Raw genomic sequence first — 20,801 nt, forward strand, 5'->3', positions numbered from 1 at the left:
GAATTCTTGAGTTATGGTAAAAAATCGGAGGAAATTGGCTCAAGATCGCTTCTGAGATATCACGTTCGCAGTCTCAGAGGCGTAATAAGAACTTCTGAATCCGAGCCCCATGCTGAACTACTCACATGATGTAAACCTGTCCTCATCATGTGGAACTGGTCTACAAGCTTTTTGTGCAGAGGACGCATCTCCGGATGCACCAGCTTCTCGTGAACAGCCAGTCCCACTCCCAGAATGTGCACCTGTTGAAAAAAAAAAAAGCACTGAGGAGGATGTTCACACGAATTCTTACATCACCCACATGTGATTCAAAACTGAGTCGGACCTGCTCCTGCATCAGATCCTTCAGATGTGTGATCCTCTCTGTGTCTTCTGGGTGACTGCTGATGTAGTCCTTATCGAAGAAGGCCTGTTGGAGCAGAGGAGGAGCCGAGAGATTAAACAAAGTCAACACATCCACCCACTGAATTCTTAGTTCCAGCGTCACTACCTCCTGATATCTGGCGATGCCCCCGTTCACAGCAGCGTCGATGACCCCATTTAGGCACATGCTGAGCGGGTTGATGTTGCCATGATGCTGTCTGTGTTGGTACTGGCTGATCAGAGTCCGCAGCTCCTGGGTTTTATTCTCCACCACATAAATGGCGTTCTCCAGAGGGCTCACCTCCATCTGGAAACAAACACACGCAGAAAGAAGGAAGCATGTGTGCGTATAACAATCTACATGTGCCGTGAAAAAGGTGGCGTTTGAGCTCCTCACCACTTCTCTCCTCTCCACCTCGGCCCAGCGGGAGATCCCGGGGAGAGGACGGGAGAGGATCAGGGTTGTTCTCTCGATCCACAGGCTCTGTTGAAACATGCAGAGCAGAGAACAGAGGTTAATGCGGTCGGCTGTGAATCGCATCCGGCAACATCACGCAGGTCTGCTGGAGAACTGACCGTGTGACAGATAAATAACAAGAATGGGAAAGACAGTGTTTTCAGTGTAGCATGTACAGCAGGTCAGTTCAGTGGTGTGGTTTGATTCCAAATGTAGGTCACTGTGTCAGAGGATACAGACCAGTATCATGTCTGGTCCAAGTCTCTGAAGCACTGTGAGCTGTATCTGGACTAGATACAAGAGTATCTAGTCCAGATACAGATATATAATGAGTATATTAACAACAAAAAGACGTACAACACAATAACGGCTGAAACCTTTAATCGATTCTGAAAAAAAACGAATCAGCAACTTTTGTGATCATCTGTTCATCGTTTAGTTTTCCTGCTTCTCAACATGTGAAGATTTGCTGCTCTTCTGTTTCCTATTAGTCCTGTACCTAACAATTCTCTATTCATCAATACATCTGAAGATCATTTATTCAATAATCAAACAACTCATTTATTGCTCATTCAAAAGATTATGTTTTTTAAATTCCTGATTACTATAACTTAAATAAACATTAGCTTGTGTGATTAATATTTCAATATTTGATTAAATCACCTTCTTAAAAACAAACAAATGCAACAAGATAATAAAGCCTGATAACAGATCTGTCAGATGATCATATGCATTCATTAAATCACTGCATGTCACAGCAACCCTCTTCCTCAACTGCAGAATCAGTATTCTTACTTAACTACTTGAGTTCAAACTTAAAATAGATATGATGCAGATGGATTTCATCACTGGAGTAATATGCAGTCAATCAAATTTAAAATTGAAAGTATTTTTTCATCAGCGTGGGGAAATAATTGAAACGATTCACAGATTGTAACAACAGACATGTAATATGAGTTAGGGTCATTGTCTCAGTGCTACATGGCTGTTATAGTAAATATAGTGTTGTCCTCGTCTCTCTCTCTCTCTCTCTCTCTCTCTCTCTCTCTCTGTTATGTGCATGTTGTCCTCGTCTCTCTCTCTCTCTCTCTGTTATGTGCATGTTGTCCTCGTCTCTCTCTCTCTCTCTCTCTCTCTCTGTTATGTGCATGTTGTCCTCGTCTCTCTCTCTCTCTCTCTTATGTGCATGTTGTCCTCTCTCTCTCTCTTATGTGCATGTTGTCCTCGTCTCTCTCTCTCTCTCTCTCTCTCTCTTATGTGCATGTTGTCCTCGTCTCTCTCTCTCTCTCTCTCTCTCTTATGTCCATGTTGTCCTCGTCTCTCTCTTATGTGCATGTTGTCCTCGTCTCTCTCTCTCTCTCTCTCTCTCTCTCTCTCTCTCTCTCTCTCTCTGTATTCTGTCCTCTTCCAGGTTCCCATGATGGACAGAAGGTCGTGTGGCTCAGGTCCGATCAGGTCCTCGAGGATCGATTCTTCTATCTTTGTTGTTGTCATCCTGATTGTTGATACTGTAATTGTATTATGTTGCTCTATTCTCTGCACACACGTTTTGGGAGTTTTTTATCGTCTGTGTCGAGGGTCTAAGGAAAGATGGTGTCATATGCTGCACTTAAAGGCAAATTGGGAATATTGGGCTATGCAAATAAAATTGACTTGACTTTACTTGACTTGCATGAGCTGCGAGGCCTCTGCCTGAATCCATTTGATGTTTTTAACTCGTGTCTGAAACAACCCCCCACTAAACTGTGGTGCAGAGATGGACTGGGAGGGGCTGCCGGCTCACCGTACCCTGAACTCGTTCTCGCGGTCCTTGGGCCCCTTGTGGAAAGGCCTGTCATAGTGGAAGCGGCTGACGTTGTTGATGCGGTAGAAGCTCTTGATCCTCTCGGGCACACGCTCCAGCTGAGGCACATCGGAGATGTCTGACACTGGAGTCACGGCGTAGATCTGCAAGTCTTAGAGGGCCAAGTGTCAAGGAAGTGACAGACGGACGGACATGCATATTCACAGAGGAGGAAGAGCGGGGGGGGACATTCACAGGAAGTGCTTACAGAGAGCTTTGCTCTCGCTGCCTGAATGGAAATCAACCTCATATATAAGTGTATAACACATATATAAGTGATACAGAGTGCAAGCTAATGGATCCAAACAAAAATGAACTTAACAACAATATTAATAATCATTTTATCAGGAAAAAATACCAAATATTCACTAATTTTACCGTCTCAAAAGATTTATAACCAACAGTCTTAATAGAAACAAATGACACATGACTTCATAAAGAAAATACTTGTTGGTTTTAGCCTTTTAAAGCCGAGTAGGATACACTGAGCGTCACTCTGCAGGATGGTGTCGTCGGGTTGGTTGGGATGCTGCATGGCGATGGCTTGTGGAAATTCCCCCAGCATCCTTTGCTGGAAGTCCTCAAGTCGTTCGTAGTCATAACCGCGACAGACAAACTCCTTGTTCTGCATAAACGGGGGAAGACGACAGCTGGAGTTATTCAAGGCTGACAGTGACATGCTGATAAGAAACAGTTGCACATAACTCTGAGGCTACTTTAGCTTTATGAAACAAACACACTGCCTACAGTGAGCTACATGTACACATACAGGAGCTAATATGTGCCTCGTCAGCATTGTTGGCTTCTGACACTCTGCAATGTCACACACTGTACATCCGGGTGTAATAAAGCCACATTAAGGTGCAAATAGTATTGTTGGCTACATGCTCCCTTGGTGCTAACAGCATCTACCACCATGAAACATATGAGGCCTAATCAATAAAAATATATCATGTTAAGGTTTGGAATTGGCTAAATAAGCCACTAACTGAAGTGAGATATTTAGACGGTAGTGGACACATTTTCTTATATTTCATGATGATACACCATCATAAAAATTGGTAAATATTTATCTGGAGGTAGATGGATTTCAACGGTCAAACTTTGCAGATAAAGTTCTGTTATAATATGATGACGTTCAAGATATCAATAGCTGAGATGGCTGGTAGAGCGACAACCAACTCAGCTCCTAGTTTTCAACATCGACTGCATCGGCAGAATCACAACTGTGTCAGCACAGACCAAGATGAGACTGGATGTACCCTGAGGAAGAAAGGAAACTTCCTGCCATAGAAGCCCATTCTGAAGAACTCCGGCTCAATCCTCTGCTGCTCGATGATGTTGTCGTAATACGCCGCCTCCATTTTCTGTCAGAGAATAATAAAACATGCAAAAGACTCATGATGAATAATGGTCTAATCACACACATTACCGAAGCCTCTGCGTTCTCCCGATGCGTGTGGGTGTGCACGGTCGATTGGGACATTGTGTTTGACGCCATACGCGCTTCGCACCACATACGAGGATGACGATGACAGAGGGAGCTGAAGATCTCACTTTCCGGCACCACAGAGGAGTGCTTGTTTGATAATAACAGGACTTTACGTACCCGGATCCAGCTGAGGCTCTGATAATCATATAAAGTCTCGTACTGGAAAGCCAGCTCCCGGCAGAGAGAGATTCCATATTCCCAGCACTGCAAAGCCATAAATGAGATAAATGGAAATTATTGAAGCTTTAGTCATCCTGTATAAAAAAGACAAATAATCATTAAAATGACAAATGTCTTAGGAAGAATCAGTGAGACAGCTGATGGATTTATGCAGCGTCATGCTAAACATTAGAAGAATTTAAATGAGCCTAATCATTTGAAAGTGAGGGGGGGGGGGGGGCTTCTTCAGGGTCTACACCAGTCCTGTTTGCCTGTCGAGCTGTATTTATAATGTAAAGGTCGGAGCTAAAAGTAGGAATATAATATCTGGAATAGAAAATGTGTGTGGTGACTGAGAAGAGACCAATCTGATGTCAGAATGTCTTTCTTTCTCTCCAGCACGTTGTAGTGAACGTACATGAACACGAGTCTCTCTTACTATACATTCGACTGTTAAGGGTCACATTATTTACCGGGCTTTTACTTTATGTTTCATGGAGATGTTTTTTTGAATAGTTAATATATGACTTTATGTTTTACATGATATATGAGCAGCACTTGTAGCCTCCACTAGACATTAGCTTTAGCTGCTAGGATGAGTGTTTTGTTCATTGTCAACACAACAACAACAACAACAAGGTGATGACATGATGTAGAAATGTCACATATGGCATAAGATATTTAAGAACAAGAATAAGAAGAAATATTAAGATAAGATAGAAGATATGTGTTCTAATTATATTTTTACATATATAAAATATATATATTATTTATAACCAGGGTAAAAAAAAATGTCTTCAATCATTGTTTTAAACTGTGGAAAGCTTTTCTTGTTTCACGTTCAAAGGAGGAGAACCGGAGCGGTCACATCTACACTCATCTGCATTATATATCATATATATATATATATATATATATATATATATATATATATATATATATATATATATATATATATATATATCATATATATATATGTATGTATATATATATATATACGTATATATATATATATATATATATATATATATGATATATATATATATGTTATATATATATATATATATATGAGATATATATATATATATATATATATATATATGATATATATGTTATATATATATATATATATATATATATATATATATATATATACATATAATCATATATTTTAAAGTCCAGCTTCTACATCATTTTGCCTCCATCAGTTCAACCTGAGCGGTGCTTTTTCAGCGCGTACAGACTTCTGTCTTTACGTTGGTAACAGTAACAGGAGATCCCACAGGTACAGACTACTTACAGAGCAGCAATAACACCACAGATGACAAAGAGTTCAAAGAGTTAACGATGGAGGCCACTTTTATCCTCCTCAGCTGATCCCAGAGTCCAGAGGCCACAGTCCTCTCCGAAGCTCAGAGACCAGTCCACTAATTTAATCTTGTTGAGGAAAAGCAGCCAGGGAGCAACGATTCGGGGAGCAAATCACATTTGAGCAGACGTGTGACCCTTCCTGAGTCCTAGTGGGCAGAGGCTGCATGTTCCTGTCTCTATTATGTGATATGCAGCGTTTGCTTTAGTGCAGAAAACTCGTTCCTGATAAAAACTAAGCAACTAGATGATTTTGTTGTGATAATGCACAGTTGTGTTTATGCTTTGAACACTATGAACAGGATGTTACTTTAAAGCTATTATACCTGTGGTGTTAATACATCTACTCAAGTTCTGTACTTCAGTTCAGTATTGAGGTACTTACTTGAGTAGTGATACTTTATACTCCTATTTCACAATATTTATCCTGCTATAGTTAATACGATTGTATATATAAACATATGATGAGCTTGTAATAAATGATGCTTTTACAGTAACCCTTTGAATTTAATACTTCTATACTGTAGTATTTTATACTGTGGTATTTTATACTGTGGTATTGATGCTTTTACTTAAGTAACCCTTTAGACTTGTATACTGTAGTATTTTATACTGTAGTATTTTATACTGTAGTATTTTTAAGTAAATATAAAAAGCACTTCTCTACCACTGTATAAATCTAGTTTAGTAGGTACAAATACTAATAAGTTTTGATGTAAAATATAATTAAAACTTTGAGAAAGTATTCAGGATTCAGGATTCAGGATTCAGGATTCAGGATTCTCTCTCACTCTTAATGTTAATGAAGGCTAAATGTAATTTTGTTTGGGAACAGCTGCAGATGAGAGCAGACAGACACGTGAACGTGGTAAAAAAGAAATAAAAAAATAAGAAAGCTATAAAACTTAATGGGAATTTTGTGCAGCTGGCTTGAAGTCAGTCTAAACAGGAAGTGAGAGAAGAAGAAGCCGTAAGAATTCACTTGCCTTGCCCTTGTTGAAGTAGTGGAGGATCTTCCGACTCAGGTTCTCCTTTCGTTGCCACTCGCTCTGACAGGGGTAGTGAAGGAAGTCCCTCAGGGGCCGGTCCTCCCACTGCAGCAGCTCCCAGTACAGCAGCAGGGTGAACGCTGCCTCTGTTGTCAGAAGGGACACGGGTCAAATGTCATCAGTGTGAAAGTGTGTTATCTGCTATCTAGTAGAGCTACAGATGTTGAATCTTTTGGGTCCAGCTTTTGTGAAACAGGTGGCGAGTGACACAAAGCGCAGTCAATTGCATAAAGCACAAGTTGCCCAGAGCATGCTGGGTATGTTTTGGTGTGTTGGTGTCCAGAGGTGCAAAGTGCACCTGCACAGTTTAAATCACATCAGCTGCTCTCGGTCTTGTTTTCAGTTTTGCTCAGCTGCTTTGACACAAACAAAAATCAAGATCCTGGGAAATTGTAAATCCCAAACTTGTCCAGTAAATACAGTTTGATCTGCATTCAACAGTTTCTAACGTGTGTTGTTATTTTGAGACATTTGTCTTCACTTTATTTTAATTTTGCATTTTCTGTTTTTCATTACGCTCACATATAAAGTATTTACTTTGAAAATTAATTGAAGCTCGACCGGTTAATCGGTTTGGCCGATTAGCCGTTGCAGATATGACGTTTTACAAACTATCAGGGTACAGCTGCGTGGTAAACATGTTACATCTAACCCGTTTTCTGTTTACAGAAGTAATCGGCCGATTAATCGGCTTCGTCCTGCTCCAAACTATCGTTATTATATCGCCGTTTAAAAATCAGTGGACCTCTGAAATAAACACATGAATACTGCAGATGACATGATTCAGTCAGCCGTAAAGAATATTTGACATTATTGTTGAGTGACAGTGAGTCAAATGAAATATAAAATATTAGTGACTCCTGTCTCATTGAAACTGTAAAAACTATGATAAAAATAATAAACTAGAGCTGAGAGTCAATCAATCGCCTTACGAGATGACAAATAAAATATTACTCAAACTGTTTTATTATTTCAACTTGGGCTACAAATTGTGATGTGCATTTTTCACTAATTTCTCACATTTTATAGATTAACCAAAAAGGTTATCAATAATGAATATAGTCATCAGCTGTAGGAATAAACAGCACAACATGTATCCATCTCATCCACAGTATAACAGTAAAGATGAGAAGAGGTTTTTTAGACAATGATTCACACAATAAGCACGTGTGCAATCACAGCCGACTGCAGAACAATAAAATGTGTTTTCAATTATCTCGCCAGCTGCCTGTTTGTTTGTTTTACATAACCGATGAATAAGGTTGCATTTAATTACTCAGGTTCGGCCACATTTACATGAACACAATAAAGCCACCACTGCCAATAATGTGAGTAAAGCAAGAACACTAAAGCCATTTACACGATTACTTTAACTGACTGACTTCCCCTAATTTCCTGTTTACATGATTGAGTGTCGCATTACCAGACCATGATTAAAACTTATCATAATCGCCCTCCGAATAACTTATTTTGCCCTTTTCTAATATAAAACGGACCAATATGATATAAGTCACAGGACGCCGCAGTGTAATGTCTTCATGTTAAACTACAAGCACACATTTATCTGCATCTCTCTGTCTCTCCACTCTGAGTCTATCTCCATATCTATTATCGTCCTAATGTACGGCTGAACAGGGCATCCAGTCTGCTGTGGAGGACTTTGACCAGTTGTCAGAAGATGAGGCCGCCAGAGTCTCTCTTTTAATTCGTTGCACTTATTTTAAAAGTTAACTGTTTGCTAAAAAAACACTACATTTATCGCCTCCAAGTTGTGTGCCTCCGCCAGCCAGTCATGTTGCAGTTTACACCAACGTATGGCCAAAATGTCATCGCTTGAACACCAGATTTGAATCAGTTCATTCTTGAGTGCAGGAGGACATTTGAGCCTGATTTGATTTCTCAGGCGTTCCTGAGATATCGTGAGAATGAGAACATGATGCCTCTCTGGCTCCAGCTGTCGCCGGTGAAGAAAGCATGAAAAGATATCCAGGCCTGAACCCCCCCGCACACTCACACATTTCAGTTACTCTCTCTAATTAAACCTCAACTCAGGGTTAGCATAGCTAGCATGCTAAAAACAATCCACAAAGTTGTGAATTCTACAGCTTCTCATCATTTATCTGTCACTGTCCTTGCACCCACTACAGCCGAGCAGCGTCCCTCTTTTCTCTGCTGGTTGCATTATTAATATTTTGTCATGCGTTTATAAAACCAAGGCTGTTAACAATCAGTGTTTTCCTGAATGAAAGGTAAATCACAACCCCTCCCTCACACTGGCCTTGTGATTTTCAATCAGACTCTGCATGAAGCAAAAGATGGAGTGAATGAGTTCCGCCTCATTCTTCTATAGAAATCAATGGGAAGTGAAACTCGGTCTGACGACACCTTGAGAAGACGTCTAATCGGCTGAACAAAAGCTAAATGACCAGTGTGGGCGGACCTTGTGTGTGCAAGGCCTTCAACCAAAAGAAATACAGCCATGATGTCTACACATCCTGTTTATCCTGCCACCTTAAACCTTTCTCTCCTGCATCTATTCTACTGCTAAAAAAACAAACCCAATGAAAGGAAGAGGAATAAACATGCCACTGTACACAGAACAAAGGCAGACACCCTGAGTCTGTGTTACCTGTGAAGTCCTCTGCTTGGAGATGCAGGTCACACAACTTGTGGATGTAACGGATGTACATGTCCTCCTTGTTAACCTCAGATTTGTAGAAGTTCTGGGGTTAAATAAAAAAATAATGGTAAACATCTTATTTTACGTGTGGAATTGTTCATGAACGTGTTTCTGAAGTCTAAAAACATCAATGTCTCACCATGAGGTTGACGGAACCACCAATTTTCTTGTTCTCCATCTCGTCTCCTTTCATGCAGTCCCTAAAAATAAACAAGTACATTTCTTTTCTCGTTGCTCTTTCAACATAAAGTTCGCTTTGCATAATAGTCTGAATGAATCGTTTCATTCTTATTATAAATGTCATTTATATTTATTTTAGGCATAAAAAGGTTAAGAAGCATGTGCTCATTTGTAAATGATAAAAACAATCTACAATTGAAAGTCAGTACTCTTTTTATCTATGGAGGACTTTACTGCATTCATCACTGTCCCGCAAATATTTCAGAATAAAAGCCTTGTGTCATCAAATGAAGAGATTATGTCCACAGAAAGATGCTAAAGGGGTTTTATTTTGAAACAGAAACAGGAACTTTTGAGTTAAAAATAAATATGAATCTTTTCTCACATCTGAGATGATATAAACTAATTTTCAGTCTATTTTTGCTGTGAACTGTGTGGCACACCTCAAATCTCTACGAGAGATGTGGCCGACGTGCAGCGTTGTGGTCAGTCTAACCTGTTAACACGGCCGCCAATAGTTAAAGCAAGAGGTTCCACAACATACACAATGTGCCCCCGAGGGCGGTAAAAACAAAATCTCATCACACCTGTAATCCAGCAATCGCTCGACAAGTCTTGTGACCGACGTGACGAACGAGATGCCCGTCTCCCTCCAGGTCTCCTGCTCTATCTTCTCCAGCAGGCTGCACAGAGAAAACACAGTAGGACATTCTTACTAAAGGTGACAAGCGCAGGAGGTAAGTAGATATGAATCGCAACGTCTCTTCGTCTCAGCCGTGAGAGCGTCACACCTCACCTGGGATAAGGACCAAAGAGCTGGGTCCTGTGGGGGGGCAGCCAAACAACACAGAGAAGAATGTTAGAGGGAAGCTCTATGAGAGCAGCATCACTCTGCGTATCACTCTCCAGGCTCACTAAACACAGGTTTGATGCTTACAAAAGGCTGAAGAGCTCTCTGTGATTATCATCGCCTTTCCCATCCGACACCATGCTGTCCAGCTTATCCATCAGCTCTGCTTCCACCTACACACACACACACACACACACACACACACACACACACACACACACACACACACACACACACAGCCAAAAGATGAGGGTATATAACGTGACAAAAAGCTGTTTTTATACAGCAGCACACAATCCATAGTTCATAACATAACAATGTCACAGTGACCTGTTTGAAGTTGCCATTTTTTCTCTGCTCCCAATCCATCATGTCGTGGAAAATTGGGATCATGATGTTTCGAACCTCGGTCTGAGGCACCAGGGTGACGCCGAGAAAGGGACCCATCATTCCTGGGATGAAGTGGGGCTTGTTGTCGCCTGGATTACACAGATTCACACAGAAAGGAGCCGTTTTGATCTCGCTAATTTCATAAAACATCCAGTGAAACGTGTTATGTGTGTGTGGAAGTGGGTTGTCTTGACGCACCTAATTTTTGCCACATGCTGAAGAGCTCGTACGCCATCGTCACTCTCATATCTCCATGCCTAAAAGGAGTGGCGAGTGAAGTATGGAAAGGTAGTTAAATACTGGATAAAATGGAGAGAATGCGTTCGATGAATACACGGCTGTTCCTTACTTGTCCAGGACTTTCTTTCTCTTAGCCGGGCCTAGCGCCTCCAGCTGCAGACTGGGCTGGTTGATGTACAAAACAGTGAGGCTGAAAAACGAGTTCCACACCTGAAACACCCCACAGACAAAAACAAGAGGAAATAAGTGCCACGTTGAATCGCTAACACTAGTTTAACAAACTGAATTATGGAAAAGCTTCACCCAGTTTGTGGTTTCATAGTGTGCTGGGTTTCCTAAATGTTCTCACACACACACACACACACACACACACACACACACACACACACACACACACACCTTGAAATCAAAATCGGCCTCTGAGAAGTTCTTGTGCAGCGCCGGAGACAGGAACTGTGTTGTCACTACGATGATACTGCAGAAAGCAAACATTACACCGTCAGTTTATGAAATGAGGCAGTAGCCCAAAATAGATGACAAAAAAAGCGTTCAACAGAAGCGTCGCCTTAGGAGCAGGATGCTCTGAAGAGTCTGATCTAATGGTTGGCTGTATTCCCTTACCATCGCTGGGACTAAGAAGACTGCATGACAGAAATGGAAAAAGCAGACTCACTGACTAGTTAGAAGCCTCATGACGCTCCAGTCTCGGGGGAAGATAGTCAGTTTCATCAGATTGCGGAACACGCAGAAGATCTTCAACAGGAACTCCTGCCAAGGAATATAATAAGAATGCGTATGTAGTCAAGGTATGCAGTGAGCGGGCTGCAGCAAAATGCTGTGACCATGTGACTCAGATGGGTTCACACCTTCAGCTCCTCTTTGCTATGGAAGTTGTTGAGTAGATGGTGGAAGTGGAGCTCTGTCATCTGCCGAAGCAGAGAGAGAAGACAGGAAACATACTCCCCCTGCACGAAGGAAATGACAGACACGTTTAAAAAGGTTAATCAACTCAAAAACCTGTTTTTACTGCACGTCAAAGACGTACATTGAGTGGAAGCTCACCGTTATCTCGGCGGTGCACTGGGGACAGCGTTGTCCTCTGGCCGTCTCCACAGAGTGAGACTTGCTCATGATGGACAGCAGAGTCTGCAGCAGCACATCCAGGAGGCTCTCCACCATCATCTCCACTTCCTCCTGAACAGAAGACTCCTGAGGAAACACAGAGAAGCAAACATGCTGCTTAACGCTTTAGTGTTTCAGCTGCATTGTCATAATCCTATATATCTCAAAAGGAAATAGAAATTATATATATATATACGTATATATATATATATATATATATATATACGTATATATATATATATACGTATATATATATATATATATATATACGTATATATATATATATATATATATATACGTATATATATATATATATATATATATATACGTATATATATATATATACGTATATATATATATATATATATATATATATATATATATACGTATATATACGTATATATATATATATATATATATATATATACGTATATATACGTATATATACGTATATATATATATATATATATATATATATATATATATATATATATATATATATATATATATATATATATATATATATGGCAACTTTTATATATATATATATATATATATATATGGCAACTTTTCTAGTGATCACATGTGATTTTAAGTCACGGTAAAAAATGTACTGTACCATGGAGCTAGTCTTAATTATGGAAAAGATGCTGCTAAGGATCCCAGAACAGATGAGCAGCTCCCTCTGCTGGCGCAGATGCAGGTGGATGTGATGCAGAACCACCGGCAGCAGAATACTGCGAGACTCTGAGGGAGGAGAGTAAAGAAAGAAAGAAGGAGAAACAGTGAGGATGAAGCTGAAAAGCTTTGTGTGCACATCAGGATTACATGTATGTTGTTTTGGTATCGTCAGGGAAAGGAAAACACTTTGCAACAATTGTCTCACCGGGGAAGAAGAAGAGGCGGCTCTCAACTGTGCGAGCAATGGACTGCAGTTTGACTACGTCCATGGACTGGCCGATGTCCACTGTGCTGGGCATGCTCCCCAGGGTGCCCCTGACGTATTCGGCTACTTCCTGAACGGTGAACATCTGCAGCAGCTCATCAAAAATATCAGGGAAACTGTTCAACAATGCGGCCTGGAGGGGAGAAACAAAGGACAAAGAGAAGGAATTTGTAGTGTACATGAGGAATACCATGTTTCAAATAAGACACACTTACATTAAAACATCACAAAAAATATGCTTTTTTTCTGAGTGACACTGATCCAAAACAAAATGAACCTATTTATCTTCTTAAGAGAGCACCAAGATCTCAAAAGAGCTACACCATTTATCTCTTTCCACAGCCATCAATCATCTCAGTTTCTATCTAAAGCACTGGCTGCATATCAGTTACTGAGGAATACATCATCCTGGACATGCAGCATCGGCTGCATAGAGGAACCAACACAGGGGGGCGCTGTGACTTACTGAGATGGACGAGAGCCCAGAGGCATAACCACAGAGAGGCATGCAGCTGATCACACCCCTAAACTGTCCCAGAGCAAGACAAGGATGGGGGGGAGGCGAGGGATTGAGGCGTCAGTCACAAAATGCACAGAATGAAACGTGAAGCAAGTGAAATAAAGAAAAGTGAAATAAGTTACGAACAGTAACGAACAAAAAAGAATCAGTGACGCATGAATGCAAACTAAGAAGATGGATAAGAGAGAAAATAAAAACATTCATAACCAAAGATGTAAGATAAATAAGGCTGCAGAGCAGGTGACACACTGTCAGAGCGGTTCGTCATGCAGGATGAACTATCCGACCTGCGTGAACACCAGGTTCTCTGAGCTGCGGCTGTCCAGACTCAGGACGAAGCGGATCGACTGGAAGAGCTCCTGGATGCTCGCTCTGAACTGCTCCTCCTCCATGCCACAGGTGGCTCTCGAGTACAGGATTCGAGACTGGACGATGAACTTGAACAGGTACTCTAGAGCCTGAGGGGAGGAACGGAGACATTCGGTCAGCCGAGGTTTGTGTCATTTCCTACCATATATTCAATTTTAAAAAAGACAATGAGTAAGCATCAAGCTCTGAATGGGTTTGAGCTTGATCATCCGGAGAAAATCAATACATGAAAAGAAATGTTCCTCACATGTTCGGAAGAGAAAATGTAAAGACTGTGTGGAAAATGTCTTCATGGCTTTCCACGCTGAGATTAATTTGTTTTTTCATATTTTATTTTTTTTGTCAGAAGTACTTTGACACAGAACACGATAATGCGCTGAAGAAGAACAGTCATTTCTTTTCTGAGCTGACAAAAATAATAATAATAAAAATAATACTTTTATTAATATAGCTTTTCAAGCTTAAGCACAGAATGCTTTGTGGATTAAAAGATATACAAAATAAAAATGATGACATACAAATGAGAGCATCGAGCAGCAGCTTGAGGTGCAAAACAAAAAGAAACACTTTCATTTCACGTTGCGCCTGGGTCACTAGGATCCTGCTGGTCCTCTGCCTGCACAAATCTATTGGAACCTCTTATTTAAAAAACTGTTGCAACCGTCACAAATTTGCATTGCTGCCAGTATGAATATTTGTCATACTAACTATTCACAGCTGAGTACTTTGCATTGTCGTATCATTTATTCGTCTTGCCCCCGGTGTGTGAAGGCCTGCAGAACACGTCAATATCTGTAGAGATTTTACATAACGTCCTTTCTCTCAGCAGGCAAGTATAGGGCCTTATAAGGCATCACATAAATCCCTGTAAGTCCTTCTGTTACCATTTCCTGCTAATTAATCCCAGTAGTGGGAGCCAGGACGGATACTTTACCCTCATGGCCTCCTGGATGTGGTCCTGTCGCACGACCTCAGCCGAGCGGTCCATGTACCACTTCAGACATCGAACCAGTTCTCTGCAGACAGATGGTTTGAAATCACGAGAGTCAATATCAAGTGTGACTTTGCCGGCATCTAAATTCAGAATTTTGCGTTTGCTTTGTTCTCGTACTTGTAAGCCAAAGCTCCAGCAAAGTGGTTTTGGATGTAGGAGTCCATGACAGGTCTGAAGTGGTAGAAACGGCTGTCCCTGAGCAGGTTAATGATGAACACCTAAGCACACACACACATAGATGTTATTCTTATTATCGCTACTAATACATCAGCGAAATAAATCACATAGTATAGTTGTCCTCCTTTCATTTTCCTACCAGTGACTGGAAAACTAGCGGTCCATATTTATCAGTGTTGTCATCTAAAAGACAGAAGAGCGTATCCAGGACATCTCGCAGGAACTGTGAGGAGAGAAAGGAACAGCACCCAACACGAGCGTCAATGAAAGGCCGGACTGAAAGAGAAACAACGGGTAGCCCCTTCATCCACAAAGCACTGCTATGAAACCTATTTTTAATTCTGAGATGATAGTGTGACTTCTAAACAGAATCAAATGTGTTTGAGTCAACAAGCATTGTGAAAATAAAATCACGTGAACAATTTAAAGTTGTAAATGGTCAATATCTAATCGGATTAATCAAAATATAAGAACAACATTATAGTTTCACCTATTATCAATAAAGTTACACTTAAAGTTTAAACTTTAACAAATGTAAAATGTATGACTCAGCCTTTTCCTCGTGTTGTTCTAAATGTTTGGTGCGATCGAGTTCACCCTCCAGCCACACAGAAGGTAAATACACTCGTACATCGTTCACGTCAATAGATAAATAACGTGACGACAGCGACCTTCACAATCTCCTCTCCGCTAATCTGACGCAATCGACCGAGGATGTCCAACACCCGGTCTGGATGGGCCTTCCAATTCAGGAGAGCCAGAAGGTCCACTGAGAACAGAGAGAAGTCACACAGAGTTGAATGAAATAGTGCAGGAAGTAGGGCTGGGCGATAATTCAAGATGATGATTTATCGTCTTTAAATGGATTTGTATGTTGATGAAATACACAATTATATTGTTTAAATGTAAATAAAGCACATACTGATCAGAAACTATTGTCTTAATCTGATAACATGCAAATAAACAGTCAATGTACAGCTAGACATATATCTTTCTTTATTTATATTTCATTCTTTTAATTTGTCAAGAATTAAAAAGTATTAAAAAATGAATTTAGGAGTAAATAAAAATGACAATGTTATTTTATGTACACTATTTATCTATTGAACTACCAGAGAACATGCTTTACATCGTCATCGACATATAAAATGACCTACAGTATATCAACATAGATCATTCTGCCCATATTGCCCAGCCCGAGTGGGAAGTGAAAATAAATAACCAGAAGAGCGTGTAAGGTGCCTCATTACCATTTTGTGTGAGTTTGGTGGAGCAGAGTATCGTGGAGACCCAGAAGGTTTCTTTGGGGCTTCTCTGGAAGGGCAGGTTGGCCGGCAGGTTGGGGCAGCTGTTGAAGTCCTCTTTACAGCAGGGCAGACTCAGGTACAGGCCCTGGTTACTGAAGGTAGCATTTTCATCACACTGGAGGAAGAGGAGATTTACTAAGACATGGAACAATGGCACTGCACCGCCATCATGGGACAGGAAGTCGGGGATTCTCATCCATAACCGGTCCGATTAAAACTGCAGCGGGATGCTCTGGTGACTGGCCTCTGAGCACTGAGATGTGTGATTGGCGGCAGCAGAATGACCGGCCAGGCGCCGACCAATAAAAGAAGTCTGGCGTACCGTTTCAGCATCTTAGCACAATATACTTTGAGTAACTTTCTGAGGGCACTTTAGCATGCTAACAAGCAGCTTCGTTGATCACACGTACTACTAGCATGCTAAATGTTTCGTGTGTGACAGGGATATGCTAATGATGTAGGGTAGAGTTTAGGTTCAGAAGACTGATATATCAATGCTAGCTAAATATGAGGCTTGAAATACAGTACATTGTCATTTCCAGTGCAAAGTGAAAGACCTCGCTTCCAAATGAAGACTAGAAATCCTCACAGACGTATTATTTACACCGTCCAAGCTCCATGGTGGATTATGTCATATTTTAAATATAAATGTTTTTTTATGAGACAGAGCTTTGGTCTTCCGGAATTTGAAGGCCTAATAACAGGAATAATAGGGCAGAAAATCTCTGATAATTGCCTCTGGACAAAGCACTTGTATTGTATTGGTGGATCAGTCACTAAGCTATCACAGTGTAGCTACTGCACATGTTTTGGGAAAGGAGAGCAAATAAGATGGATAGAGCACTTAATGACATGTTCTCAGACTGCTGAGATTAAAGTCACAGAGACAGCCGGGCAACTTCAATGCACTCGACTTGATTATTTAAAAAGACACAAAAGGTCAAAGGTAAAGAGACACCACACATCTAAAAATGTGCGTGTTAACATACCTTGTACACATACAGCTCATGGCTCTCGTCTGACAGTGTGGTCCCATCTTCTCTCATCAGAGGAGTGAAAGCAAAACCAAACAGTTTTTTCTCTCCTTTGTCTTTAGCTGAAAGGAAGGAACATCGTGCATCATCAGAGTGTATCTGCACAGCACAATCCACTACTTGTATAACTCAGGACGTGACCCATTCCGTCCTAACAAACCCGTGCGCTGAGGGACGGGCCGCACTAGTGACTCACTGGAGCAGTGTCTGAACTCGAAGCGGAGGTGGGACCCTCTGAAACGATCTATGGGAATGGGCAGCTTGACCATCTCACTCCAGCGAGGGCTGTTGTTGTGGTAAAGGACAAAGGAGCGATATTCACTGCTGTTGGGCTCTCCGCTGCCCAAACTGATGCAGTCCTGAGAGGGAAACAGAAGAGGAGCACAGTGCATTGTTTTTAGTGACAAACATTCAAATGAATGTGTGGGTGAAGGGGGGGGGGGGGGGGGGGTGCACTGATCATGACTCATGCATGGCACACTAAAACTCATGTCTGTGTCATACTTTGAGTGTGTCCCCGTCGGCATAAAGCACATAGAGCGTGACTTCGATGTTCTTCTGGACGCTCTTGCCGCCCCTCTCAAACTCCCCCCGCTCCAGGGTCAGATACAGGTCATTGCGTATGTCACCTAAAACAAACCACACAGGAGGAACTTCAGTTAAAGGAAACTCCACCAACATATCACCATCAGCCTACAGGTGGGTGCTACTACACATCAAAAACAAGTTGCTTAGAGCCCTTTGTGGTTCCCTCTGGAGTTGCCTTAAGTCTCACTTGAGGCAACTCCACTTGGGGCAACTTCAGTTGTGAAGTTCAAGTTTGAATCTGAAGCCCGGACGTGTTAGAAGAACTGGATGCCGATTCAATCAGTTGCTTGAATGAAAATGACTTGCAGAAAGAATGTACTATCCTCCAGGTTTAGCTGTTGTGTTGCTGCCTTAATGTTCCCTCCCATCGGACAACAGACAGTAAAATGAACAGTACACATATAAAGAATCTAAATAAAATAACATATATATTGTATATGTCTGAAAAAGGAGTAGGCAGAAGTAAACACTTAAATAGTCCTTCTAGAGTTAGGTGACATGGCCAACATCTCAATAAAGAGCATTATTTATATATATATATATATATAATATAAAATATAGAATATTTTCTGATAGTTCAATAAACAAATAGTCAAATAGTGTTTCACGATATTTCGATATATGATTTCTCACAGTACGATTTAAAGAAGATAAATCATCATATTGAAGTATTGCCCAGCCCTAAAGTCTACCCCCTTCATTACATTACATTACAGTCATTTAGCAGATGCTTTTATCCAAAGCGACTTACAATTCAGTATCTATCTACACACCGTAGACGCAGCTACGGGAGCGATTCTGGGGTTAAGTGTGTCGCTCAAAGACACATTGACATGAGACTAGTGGAGCAGTAGCCGGGGATCGAATCGCCGACTCTCTGATTGAAAGGGGGCCCTGCTCTCCACTTAGCCACGGTCACCCATTCCCCTTTCTATAACTTAAATAGTTAACTTAATGTTTATCACATATACACATAAAAAAATCATCTTATAATGAAATGAAAAAACAAGCATCACAGACCTCTGCCCTCATCCCTGAATCTCTCAAAAACCTTCTTTTGTTTATATCTATACTCTTTTATAATGGTGGTCTATGGGGAGAACAGTATTTGGGCCTCCGGTGATATTTACATTAAATATCATAAGTAGCTACTGGGGGGAGTTTGTAGGAAGGCTGTTTGCTCCATATCCAGCTCTAATAATACATCCATGGTGTGGAGAAAGAAGTGAGGCTTAACCAAGTTGCATTATGGGTCATGTAGGCGTCGGGTTTTGACGAGACAATATCTCTGATTGGGCGGCATCACGTTTTATCCTCAGCAATGCTGATGCTGAACCGGTGGAGCACTACACGCTAACTAGGACGTCATGCACAAAGTCATTGCCCTCTTGAGGCTCCAGCTGGAGACAACAACAGGACAAAGACGTCTCACAAACTCCCAGACTATGAGAGCAAACATGTCCCCCTGCCTGGCGATGTTAATAAGTTATAATGTACGTCTCAGCCTCCGCTTCACAGATGAACTGCGAGTGGTCAACATAAATTAAGACTAAGATGTGCACCACACGTCAGCGCTCTCTGCGATGACAAACGACCCCGCTGAGTCGTAATACACTGTAGCTCATGACTGCCTCGGCACCTTTTGTGAGGTCAGCGATTAATGCAATAAATATCAGTGGCAACACTGGAGGAAGATATTGCAGTTATTTATAAAATCAGATTATAGTTATTTATATCCAAGTCATTTCCTTAGGGACAGATGAGTCACAAGAGGTGATATTGAGAGGTATTTCAGGCTAACTGGAGAGGAGAGGAGAGGAGAGGAGAGGAGAGGAGAGGAAAGGAGAGGAGAGGAAAAAAGAGGAGAGGAGAGGAAAGAAGAGGAGAGGAAAGGAAATAAGAGGAGAGGAGAGAAGAGGAGAGGAGAGAAGAGGAGAGGATCATACTCAAATTCTCAAAGCACAACAATGTTATCTGATGAAATCTACCGAAATAAACACACACCTCTTCCTCTCTCTCCCTTTCTTTGAGTTGTTTTTGAAGACCTCTGCTCTTCATAAGTTGCTCAGCACCTGACCTCAATCCTGATCTCATGCAAACAGGGAGTGACAAACTGAGAGCCTCCTAAATACCAGCGGTGGAAGAAGAACTAGCAGCAAGACATTCATTTAAGAACATCCTGCACTGATACATAAAGGACTATGTTCACATACACACTCGTCTTTCACTATTATTCAGAATACGATTATTATTATTCACATACGAGAACGTATTATTATAAACGTGTTCACGTATAGCCCTATTCTGGCTTTTCTTACATCCTTCTTCCCTGTCCTCTTTCATCTGCATCCTCTCTGCCTTCATCTGTGACCGTCTCCTCGTTTCCTATCCTCCAAGCCATCTGGCCTCCGGTTTCCACCTCCTCGCCTCCTTGAACCTCCTTGTCCTCTTCACCGCCCACTGCTCTTTGCTCCTTACCTGGCAGGATGACATCTGGGAAACCCAGTTTGCGCGTGAGAGCCAGGGCCCTGTTGAACACAGCCTGGTTCTCCCGTCTGATCTGCTCCAGCTCACCCCGCAGCAGCTGCAGGGAGATGATGAGGCCTGGGGCAGGAATAGGGATGCGGGGGGGGGGGGGGGGGGAAGAGGAATGGAAGTAAAGACAGTGAAGGG

General features: G+C 41.3%; 1 protein-coding gene across 1 annotated transcript in view; it reads right to left on the bottom strand.

The window, feature by feature from the left end:
- LOC137887035 (dedicator of cytokinesis protein 3-like) overlaps positions 1 to 20,801 on the bottom strand; it is a 39,293-nt gene that overhangs the window by 6,780 nt on the left and 11,712 nt on the right. The window contains 33 exon segments of the mRNA XM_068729809.1: positions 126 to 242; positions 326 to 409; positions 491 to 670; positions 761 to 847; positions 2,609 to 2,775; positions 3,147 to 3,288; positions 3,926 to 4,030; positions 4,273 to 4,359; positions 6,669 to 6,817; positions 9,361 to 9,454; positions 9,551 to 9,611; positions 10,179 to 10,274; positions 10,388 to 10,414; positions 10,529 to 10,614; positions 10,772 to 10,920; positions 11,030 to 11,088; positions 11,181 to 11,281; positions 11,471 to 11,546; positions 11,745 to 11,839; positions 11,938 to 12,036; positions 12,134 to 12,280; positions 12,813 to 12,940; positions 13,080 to 13,272; positions 13,947 to 14,117; positions 14,963 to 15,044; positions 15,140 to 15,240; positions 15,339 to 15,422; positions 15,871 to 15,968; positions 16,450 to 16,621; positions 17,496 to 17,602; positions 17,737 to 17,899; positions 18,045 to 18,169; positions 20,607 to 20,732. Of these exon segments, the coding sequence (XP_068585910.1) occupies positions 126 to 242; positions 326 to 409; positions 491 to 670; positions 761 to 847; positions 2,609 to 2,775; positions 3,147 to 3,288; positions 3,926 to 4,030; positions 4,273 to 4,359; positions 6,669 to 6,817; positions 9,361 to 9,454; positions 9,551 to 9,611; positions 10,179 to 10,274; positions 10,388 to 10,414; positions 10,529 to 10,614; positions 10,772 to 10,920; positions 11,030 to 11,088; positions 11,181 to 11,281; positions 11,471 to 11,546; positions 11,745 to 11,839; positions 11,938 to 12,036; positions 12,134 to 12,280; positions 12,813 to 12,940; positions 13,080 to 13,272; positions 13,947 to 14,117; positions 14,963 to 15,044; positions 15,140 to 15,240; positions 15,339 to 15,422; positions 15,871 to 15,968; positions 16,450 to 16,621; positions 17,496 to 17,602; positions 17,737 to 17,899; positions 18,045 to 18,169; positions 20,607 to 20,732 (3,758 nt within the window).

The sequence above is a fragment of the Cebidichthys violaceus genome, unplaced genomic scaffold (assembly GCF_023349555.1).
Source record: "Cebidichthys violaceus isolate CVI_PGR_0920_01 unplaced genomic scaffold, fCebVio1.0.p SCAF_47, whole genome shotgun sequence".
Classification (NCBI taxonomy): Eukaryota; Metazoa; Chordata; class Actinopteri; order Perciformes; family Stichaeidae; genus Cebidichthys; species Cebidichthys violaceus.